General features: G+C 46.2%; 2 protein-coding genes across 3 annotated transcripts in view; one reads left to right on the forward strand and one right to left on the reverse strand.

Annotated features, from left to right (window-relative positions):
• ACSBG1 (acyl-CoA synthetase bubblegum family member 1) overlaps positions 1-7,020 on the forward strand; it is a 72,137-nt gene extending 65,117 nt beyond the window's left edge. For both annotated transcript variants that reach the window (XM_017519344.2, XM_037735165.1), the window contains 3 exons: positions 2,922-3,061; positions 3,602-3,848; positions 5,863-7,020. In XM_017519344.2, coding sequence (XP_017374833.2) covers positions 2,922-3,061; positions 3,602-3,848; positions 5,863-5,948 — 473 coding nt within the window. In that variant the 3' untranslated portion in view covers positions 5,949-7,020. The remainder of the gene's footprint in view (positions 1-2,921; positions 3,062-3,601; positions 3,849-5,862) is intronic.
• IDH3A (isocitrate dehydrogenase (NAD(+)) 3 catalytic subunit alpha) overlaps positions 6,852-10,675 on the reverse strand; it is a 13,070-nt gene continuing 9,246 nt past the window's right edge. Inside the window, exon 8 of the mRNA XM_017519345.1 lies at positions 6,852-8,426. Coding sequence (XP_017374834.1) covers positions 8,343-8,426 — 84 coding nt within the window. The 3' untranslated portion in view covers positions 6,852-8,342. The remainder of the gene's footprint in view (positions 8,427-10,675) is intronic.

Here is a 10,675-nt window from a genome sequence, read left to right on the forward strand (position 1 = left end):
AAAAACTGGCTGGAATTTTGATTTTTGGTTTCATTAAATCTGTAGATCAATTTGGTGAGAAAAATACATCTTTATATATTGGGTATTCCAATTCACAAAGATGATAAATCTCTCTCTCCATTTACTTAGGTCTTTTTCAGTTTCGCTCAATAATGTGCTATTTATTTATTTATTTATTTATTTTTGAGACAAGGTCTCGCGTTGTTGCCCAGGCTGGAGTGCAGTGGCATGATCTCGATCACATAGCTGGGACCACAGATACAAGCCCCTACACCTGGCTAATTTTTTATTTTTGTAGAGAGGGGGTTTTGCCATGTTGCCCAGGCTGCTCAAGCAATCCTCTTACCTCGGCTTCCTAAAGTGCTAGGATTATAGGTGTGAGCCACTGCATTCAGCCTATATTTTTTAGGCTAGAGATTTTTGCACATCTTTCCTTGTATTTTACTTTGTGTGTGTGTGTGTGTGTGTATGTGATGGAGTCTCTCTCTGTCGCCCTTACTGGAGTGCAGTGGTGTGATCTCAGCTCATTGCAACCTCCTCTTCTTGGGGTTCAAGTGATTCTCCTGCCTCAGCCTCCTGAGTAGCTGGGATTACAGGCACATGCCACCACCCCCAGTGAAGTTTTGCATTTTTAGTAGAGACGGGGTTTCACCATGTTGGTCAGACCGGTCTCGAACTCCTGACCTCGTGATCTTCCTGCCTCAGCCTCCCAAAGTGCTGGAATTAAAGGCATGAGCCACTATGCCCTGCCCTTGTATTTACTTCTAATAATTTTTATGCTATTTTAAATAATATCATTTCTAAAATTTTTTCAGCTCAGATGTTGCTGTGAAATTTTTTTTGTCTATTTGTTCGCTATTAGTATATAGAAATGCAACTGCTTTTTGCATATTGGCCTTGTATCAAACGACCTTGATCAGTCCACATATTTAATTTAGTAGTGTATATATTCTTTTGAATATTCTATGGACACAACTGTATCATCTGCAAATAATGACAAATGATATTTTTTTCTTGTTGTTTTGCACAGGTCAGGACCTCCAGGGCAGTGTTGAATACAAGTGGTGGTAGTGGTCAAACTTGTTTTGTTCCTGATCTCAGGGCACAAGCATTATTTTATTCACTAGGCATGTTTGGCTGGGCGCAGTGGCTTACACCTGCAATCCCAGCACTTTGGGAGGCTGAGGCAGGCGGATCATGAGGTCAGGAGATCGAGACCATCCTGGCCCACATGGTGAAACCCCGTCTCTACTAAAAATACAAAAATTAGCTGGGCATGGTGGCGCACACCTGTAGTCCCAGCTACTCAGGAGGATGAGGCAGGAAAAACGTTGAACCCAGGAGGTTGAGGTTGCAGTGAGCTGAGATTGCGCCATTGCACTCCAGCCTGGTGACAGAGCCAGACTCTGTCTTAAAAAAAAAAAAAAATTTTTAGAAGTATGTTTGCTGTAAAAATTTTGTAGATGTTCTTTATCAGATTAAAGAAGTGTCTTTCCAGCTGTAGTTTGCTAAGGGTTTTTATCTTTTACTAATGGTAAAAGACGCTGGTAAGAATGCAGAGGGCGGCAGTGGGGAGAAAAGGGCAGGAATGAGGCGGCCATGATGGGGCATATGTGGGGGAGGCTGCGTTGTTGTAGTTCCACATTTCCAGTCTGTCTTTTCCTCCTCACGTCTGCTGTCCTAGACAAACTCTGATCATCTAGACACTTGTCACGGCTTCCTCTCTAGCCGGCCCACCCCTAAATAACCACTCTTCACCCGAGTTGCCAGAGCGCCCCAGGACTTTACTGTCACTCCATTCCACCTCCCAGCGCAGCTCCTCAGGCAGCACGAGAGGCCTCCGAGATCCATCCTACTCCCTCTCCAGCCTCTGCCTCACTTGCTACCTGCAGCTCCCTTATAAGGCTTGTGAGCTTCTGCTCCTGTCCTGCCTCTGCCTGCCAACCCCCCATTCATGATCAGCATGCAGCTGGGCCTGGCGCCTCCCTGCTCTGGCCCTGCAGCCCCTGTGCCTCCCTGTCTCACTGCCCCACTGCATGGTGGGCTCCTTGCAGCCATGGCCAACCTTGCTGTATTCTGTGCCTGATGTCAGCACAGGACCTGTGCACAGAATGCGACCAACTAATCTTTTCTAAATTAGAACGGAGGGACGGTAGTCTCAGTAAAATCAGTCGATGTGCATTTGTGCAATTTATTTTATTGAATTGATTGCCATCTACCCTAGAAGTGAGCCATTATTAGTATCAGAGAACAGGTCAGGGCACTGAGTGCCTGGCAGTCTGTTGGACAGAAGGAAAGAAGCCGGGGGGACCTTCCAGGGAAGGGTGCAAGCAAGGGGAGAGTCATCCTAGCAGGGCAGGTGACAGTACGGGCTCTGGACCTGGACTGGATTTTAAATCTTAGCTCTGCTACTTACTAGCACGTGAGCTTGGACAAGTTACCGAACATCTCTGTGCCTTGGTTTCCTCATCTGCAAAAACAGTAACAGCGTCTGCTTCAGTACAGGTTTATTGTGACAGTTAAATGAATTACTCTATGTGAGGTGCTTAGCATGGTGGTGAGTGCTGTGCGTGACAGGGATGGTGGTTATTAAGCAAAGGCAGGGAAGGGAAATGACACGGGCTATTCAGGGGCAGGAACTGGGGCTGGCAGAAGGGGGCCATGGATGAGATGTCTTGGATGATGAGCTGAGAGGGGTCCCTGGGTGGGCATTTGTCCTTGGGGGACCACCACCAGCCCCCCCGCAGGTGTGAGGTGCTTCGGAGGGCCAGGCACTGCATCTTGGCTCCCAGCTAGGGGGCATCTCCAGCTGTGTTGCCTGCTGTACCTGAGGCTTCCGGGGTGTGGTGAGGCCTGGGTTGTGATTCAGCTGGGCCACCTGACGTACATTCTTTGCCGGGGACCTGGCCTTGCCTCCCCAGAATTAATCATCACAGCTGGTGGGGAGAATGTGCCCCCTTTGCCCATCGAGGAGGCCGTGAAGATGGAGCTGCCCATCATCAGCAACGCCATGCTGATCGGGGACCAGAGAAAGTTCCTGTCCATGCTGCTCACCTTGAAGGTGTGTCTGGGGGGGCCCCGGCTCAGAAGTAACAGCCAGTGATGGGGTCTGTGTGTCGGGCTGGCAGAAGCCACATTTAGCACAGGGCCCAGGCAGATCTCATGGCTTCATTCTGAAATGACTCGAGTCCGTGCTGCCTGCACTGTAGGAGCATCTGTGGCACGTGGAAATTCCTTCCGTCCCACACATGCCACTGTGAGGATCCTTGACATGTTACTTGCACTTTCCGGTTTACAAAGTGCTGCTGCCCTCCCTCATTGCTCTCGGCAGGTACTTGAGCCTCAGGGTTACAGACAGGCAGGAGTTAGGGTCCCTGCTTTATAGGTGACGACATCACTGACGGAGGTCTTCTAATCCTGAGACCACTGCTCCTTCTACAGTAACACGAGGCTCAACACAGTAGCGGCTACTCATTCTAGAACCATCTCTTTGAAACAGAGCTCACATGATTCACACCCTTGCCGACAGCAGTAAGACCAGGACCAGGGCTTATGTCTTGTGGGGTAAGGCTTGGTCCTCATCTCATCTCTGGCTCTTCAGTGCGCTCTGGACCCAGAGACCTCTGACCCAACTGATAATCTGACCGAACAAGCTGTGGAGTTCTGCCAGCGGGTGGGCAGCAGAGCCACCACAGTGTCCGAGATCGTGGGGAAGAAGGATGAGGCCGTGTACCAGGCCATTGAAGAGGGGATCCGGAGGGTCAACACAAACGCGGCAGCCCGGCCCTACCACATCCAGAAGTGGGCGATTCTCGAGAGAGACTTCTCCATTTCGGGTGGAGAGCTGGGTAGGTTTTCTCTTCACTATTGCAAGGCCAGTGTGGGAAGGCAGAGGCCTTGGCAGTGCCTAGGAGGTGCCCGTTATGAAGCAGCCACAGCAAGGTCAAGGTCATGGCAGGAATCTGGGCGATGGCTCAGTGCCCCGGCTTGTGGTTATGGGGAGCCTGTTGAATGTACAAGATATATGATAGAACTTTCTAATCTGAACATGACATTTAACTTGGCTTTGACTATGGGACCCTTTTCTCCTAAAATCACAATGGAACTACCAGGCCAACACCAAGGCCCTGTCGGTGTTCAGGCTGGAGTCATGTGGTTCTAGGGGCGAGATGCTGTGATCTTCTGGAAAGTCAGCTTGTGTGATAGGTAAAGGTGTGAGGCTGCCCTGGACCACTGCCCACAGAACCAGAGAGGGCTCCAGTGCAGCCTCAGCTGAGGTCACTCTTGGTTGTAGCCAAGAGATGTTCATGGGGTGTTCATGGAACAGGGGAGGCGGAAAGTTATGCCAGTGTGATTCCCTCAAACTCACCGAGGCTGAACCCAGATGCAACTGTCCACAGCAATGCTGAGCTGCAGTCAAGTGACCCTGAGCTTATCTGGCTATCTGCTGCCAGCACATTGAATGCAAGGACAGCCAGACAGAAGACGCCCTCTCTAAGTAGTTAGTACAATGACTTTACCGAAAGTTTCCAGTTACACAGTCAAGAGTGAGTTAGGCATTTTAAGCTCCCAGGACCTCAAATCAGAGCTCCTTCAGCCTTACTTTAGAGGGGGGAAATCGAGGTCAAGGAAAGTAATAGGGGAAGACCTCTCATAAAGACCATGGCAGAGGCTCCCCAGAACCTGGACTTCCTCTACCCCCATCACAACCATCAAAGCATAATGTCCAACACTGTATGAACTTTCACACAAATACAGAGATGCTGTGTACTAGTCATCGAATACACTGCTGTGTAACAAATGACCCCCCCCCAGAATGTAGCAGCCTAAATTTTAGCAATAAACACATACTATCCACATTTCTGTGGGTCAGGAATTCAGGAGCAGCTTAGCTGGATGGTTCTGGCTTGGGTCTCATGCGATTACATCAATGTGTGCTGGGTGCAGTCACTTGCAGCTGAGGGTCCCCCTCCACACTCACTTATCTGGCTGTTGGCAGGCCTCAGCTCCTTGCTGGCTGCTCGCCGATGTGTGGCCAGTGGGCCTCTCCCGGGCTGCCTGTGTGTCCTCACAACATGGCAGCCAGCTTGCCCAGGAAGAATGGTCCAAGAGAAAGCCCAGGACAGAAACCTAGTCTATTTTTTTTTTTTTAATTGCTTCAACAATTTATTCATTCAAGAGACAGAACGAATAAACCCATTTTAGGAAAAATGGACTGAGGACAAAAATGGGTGCAGGGCAAGGATAAGGTAGATGTGGCCTCCACCACTTCCCTACGCATATAAAAGAAACTGCAGTCTTTTATAACCTATTCTCAGAAGTGCCGCCGGGCGCGGTGGCTCAAGCCTGTAATCCCAGCACTTTGGGAGGCCGAGGCGGGTGGATCACGAGGTCAAGAGATCGAGACCATCCTGGTCAACATGGTGAAACCCCATCTCTACTAAAAATACAAAAAATTAGCTGGGCATGGTGGTGGGTGCCTGTAATCCCAGCTACTCAGGAGGGTGAGGCAGGAGAATTGCCTGAACCCAGGAGGCGGAGGTTGCGGTGAGCCGAGATCGCGCCATTGCACTCCAGCCTGGGTAATAAGAGCGAAACTCCGTCTCAAAAAAAAAAAAAAAAGTGACATACCAACCCTTCCTCTATCCTCCACTGGCCGCAACCAGAGGAATGACATAGGAGACTACACACACGCCATGTGAATACCAACAGCCATCACTGTCTTGGAGGCTGGCTACGGACTGTCCTGACTGCCTGGCTTTATTCCTGAGTGACAGGACTCACTGAGTGTGAGTCTTTACCACACATATTCTGAGTTCTCAGAGCCTGGGCCTCACTCTTTTCTTCCCGTTTCTCTTTTAGGTCCCACAATGAAACTGAAACGGCTCACGGTTTTGGAGAAGTACAAAGATATCATTGACTCCTTTTACCAAGAGCAAAAAATGTAATCGAGGGCCGCGCTCGCAGTTTCTACAGAATAGAGGGCAGGCCTTCCGAGCGTCTTCCTGAGCCCCAGGTCTCCTCAGTCTGGCGCAGGCATTTCTGGCCAGTCTGTTAGATCTCCAGGTCAGGGCACAACGCCAGCTCTTCATTTACCAGGTCTTAGACCAGTAATAGCTGACAATTCCGAGAAGCTTCATATGTGGGTAGTTTTAATTCCATTTCAGTATTGCTTTGTGCTCAGGTGACAAGTGAGATCAGCTCTCCTTCTAGAACGAAAGGGCTGATCATTTTTGGCCTTAGTTCCAGGTAGATTAACCAGCTGCTAGTTCACAGACAAGACAGCCGGCAGCAGGCTGTGGAGCCGGCGGGAGGGAGATGGCTGAAACTGCTCTTGTGCGCCACAGGGAAAGCAATCACTTACAACTCACCTAGCGACCTGACTTCCTCTGGAATCACGGTGGACACTGCAGACCCTGTTATTCCACTACCCGGCACTCCTCCGCCACACACATGCCAACTGACTGGATGCTTAATAAAAATGCTGCTGCCTGTTTGACCCTATTTAATGTGTAATTTGAATATTAAACCTTTTAACAGAACTGTCAACAAGGACCCGATTTTTTTGTTAATTGAGTAGGTGGGACCAGTGCAGGCAGTCATGGGCATTAAACTCACAGGACTGTGGACAGCAGACGTGAGTGACCACTGGTGCCCTGGAATAAACAAAGGTGCAGGATGGGGTTAAGTGGAGCATTCTCGTAAAAGCAGCCAACTCTACGTTAGCCTGTCACCACCAGCCTACCCCACTTCCACTCTGAATACGGGAAGCAGCCGTTCTCGGTAGCAAGCTGAGCCAACATGACTGAAGGCCTCTGATGGGAAACAGGTGGAGAAAGCAAACATCTCAATCAGTTTTGGAATCTTTATTACTTTGAACCCAAGAGCCACTGATAACTAGCACAATCCAATGAAACCAAGGAAGCAGCAGCTTAAACAAAGGAAAATACATTTAAGATTATAAGTCTGGTTACAAGCTTAAAAAATGACCCAGACAGGGATATCGTTGCTAAAAAAAAATCCCCTTGTGACCTGGGTACATTCTGCAAAGCCACAGGTTTGCAATGTTACACAAGGGTCAAGGGAGGGCATGAGTTGTCTTTGGTTGTGGGGCCACTGGGTAACTGTTATGAAAACAGTGAGTGTCTGAGGATTAAGAAAATCATGCTGCAGCGGAGGGGAAGGGAGAGGAGGGCAGGAAGGGACAGGAGATGCCTGAGGGTCAAAAGCTGGGCCCAGCTCAAGCCCAAGCCCCAGCATGGCACAATTTTGTGAATCAACTCAGGCTGAGTCACCTGCAGTCTCTGCAATGTCTTCTTATACTGGTACTGCTGAGGCAGAGGGCAGTAATTGGTGCTCTGGGAGATGAGAAGGGGCACTTGCTGAAATGTCAAACAGTCAGCATCCCAAGTTCCAATTGCAGTCAAAATACATGTGATCAAGCCTTTTGGCAGTATCGCCCCCAGCACTACCAGCTGCACTGTGGTCCACTCCCAGACGGAGACATGCATGACAGTCAGCCCTTCTGGCTCGAGATCAGGAGCTCACAGGCTGCAACAACCCATGATGCTGAAAATGTATCCAATAAAAGGAAGTACTAGCTCTCTGCTTCATTAGAAGCTCTTGCAAAAAATATTAAATCTCAAGACAAAATAATTGAACACACAATACATTTGTATATTTGTATCCAATATATTACCTTTGTCTTATTAACAAAAATTATATCTCTCATTATATGTTTCTTGGATCTGAAGTTTTTATTCATACTCAGTAATTTCTGTAAAGGACAAATCTGTCTCTATTTTCCATATCATTTAGAAATAACCACATTCACGCTTTTTGATGTGAACTTTCCCAGGAAATTTCTCTTGTGTCCATTTAGTTTTCTGAGTGTCACTTTGTGCTATTATGTCAATATCTTGTTTTATTTCCATTATGTTTTTCATAAACCAAAGAAAATAAGGTTTTTCTTAAAAAGTTAGACATATTCTCTTGTTAATTCTGTATCCTGATATTTACAGCTGAAGAAAAACTATTTTAACTTAAGTGTAAAAGGGTTTAGAATAGCAAATTATACTGTTCACTTAAGAGTTTACAAAAAAAAAAAAGTTTACCAGGTAGACACTTAATAAATAAAACAAGCACTTGGAAAAAGTTCTTTGAAAACAGACCTAGGGACATCCACCTGCATCTTTTGCACAGATTTTGTTAAGAAAAGGCCAGATCTAAAAATGTACTGTCAAGAAACAAGCAAACCATTGCATACATACGTAGGTATTCTAAATAGAGGTTTATGTGGTGTCCATTTGGAGCGACTGATGCAAATACCAGTTGTAGAAGCATTAATCTAAATCTTTTACTCGGCGACAGATTTCCTCTGTGAAGTCTGAGCATTTTGCATTGCCTCCTAAATCTTTTGTCAAGCTCTGAGAAAAGGAAAAAGCAAAAATAAAAAATGTATCCGCAAACTAAATTAAACCAAGGAGATTTTAAAGCCCTCGGGGAGATGCCACCTAGGCCAGTTACTTGGGTGCTCTTTCATTTAGTCCCTCATTTCAAAGCAAGGAACCACTCCACCATCATCTACGCAGCCGAGGAGGTTCAAGACCCAATCTCATAGTGTATACAACAGCACTCCACAAAGAACAAGGCACTCTTAATGCAAAGGGAGGCAGGGAGCTTTACCCAAAATTTTCCTTTTGTTCACACAATAGACCCTAATATAGGTTGGTTAGTCATGGATGTTTACATAAAAGCAAATCTAAACAAGAAGTTTCATAAAATCCTTGGGAAATTTGTAAAGGTTAAAAGAACTGAGACATATTCTGATCTATTTTGTTTTTATTTTTATTGTTTTTGAGATGGAGTCTCACTCTGTTGCCCAGGCTGGAGTGCAAGTGGCATGATCTCAGCTCACCACAACCTCTGCCTCCTGGGTTCAAGTAATTCTCCTGCCTCGGCCTCCGGAGTAGCTGGGATTACAGGTGCGCACCACCATATCCAGCTGATTTTTGAATCTGATCTATTTTTGGAGGCTGGGAAACAAACACGAAGGAAATATTTAAATCATTAACTCTCTCTTTTTTTTTTTAAATAGAGACGGGATCTCACTATGTGGCCCAGGGCTGGTCTTGAACTCTGAGGTTCAAGTGATCCTCTTGCCTCAGCCTACAGCTCCAACTACAGGCATGCACCACCACACTTGCCTAAGTCATTAACTCTTAAACCCCCCTCTTTAGGAAAGAAAGCCTCCCATACAACTGATCAGCTTATCCTTTCTTTCCTGCATGCAGACCCCAATATATTTAATTCTCTTTATCTTTCCATCCTATACAATAAAAAGGCTCACTGTGTAATTCAGGTATCTCTCTGCTGGGCTGTAGATTATAACTTTCTAAATATAATTTCAGAATAAGAAAATCATCTGACCTCCAATGTGACTATCAGCCTGTTAAAAACAAGGCTGAATTTCTTGCATTTTTGCCATATGATATAATTTGAAGTTACAGACTTTTTTTTTTTAACAGAAGGGACCAACTTTGAAGATACTATGCTAAGTGAAACAAGCCAGACTCACAGGACAAACACTGTATGATTCCATCTACATGAGGTACCTAGTCATAGAGACAGGAAGCAGAATGGTGGGTGCCAGAGGATGGAAGGAGGGGGAAGGGAAGGTTACTGTTGAATGGGTGCAGCGTCTGTTTGAGAAAATGAAACGGTTCTGAAGATGGCTGATGGCGATGCTTACGTTACAATGTGACTGTACTTAACATTACTATACTGTATACCTAAAAATGGCTAAAATGGCAAATCTTATGTTATGCATATTTTTCACAATTTCTGTTAAAAAGGACCTCAAATTAGGGATGAGTCTTCAAGTGCATTACCTCTTCTCACTTGGAATAACCCACCACACTCCTTCCATGGCTACAATTGCTTATGAAGGCAGTGAAGCCTGTTAGGTAAGGGCCAGACTGGGTGTTAACGCCAACTTGGTCATTTAGGAGCTGTAAAACCTCAGATGAATTACGTAATCTCTCTGTATCTCAGCTTCCTCATCTTTAAGATGGAATTACAGTATCTACTTCACAGAGTTATAGAAAAGCTTTGCTGAGATGATAAAGAACTTAAAAGTTGCATAAGTATTCGATTAATATTAGTTGTTATTACCTTTATAAAACTTCTGTATTGCTTTTGTATTATAGATGCACATAGTGTAACATATAAGACTACTATATTAGAGGCACATCTGCATCTGTATCTGCCACTAGATTCCCAGCTCCTTGAGGCTCAGCATCTTACCCTATTCATCATTTTACTCTTCACATCTTATAATGGACAGTCAATAGACGTTTGTTGTGAAGAGGAAAATGTTGTCTATAAAAATCAATGAACTTGGCTGGGCACGGTGGCTCATGCCTATAATCCCAGCACTTTGGAAGGCTGGGGCGAGAGAATCACTTGAGGTCAGGAGCTGATTCGAACCCAGCTTGGCCAACATGGTGAAACCTCATCTCTACTAAAAATACAAAAATTAGCCATATAGGCCGGGCGCGCTGGCTCAAGCCTGTAATCCCAGCACTTTGGGAGGCCGAGGCGGGTGGATCACGAGGTCAAGAGATCGAGACCATCCTGGTCAATATGGTGAAACCCCGTCTCTACTAAAAATACA

This window comes from Cebus imitator, unplaced genomic scaffold, assembly GCF_001604975.1.
Source record: "Cebus imitator isolate Cc_AM_T3 unplaced genomic scaffold, Cebus_imitator-1.0 Scaffold737, whole genome shotgun sequence".
NCBI lineage: Eukaryota > Metazoa > Chordata > Mammalia > Primates > Cebidae > Cebus > Cebus imitator.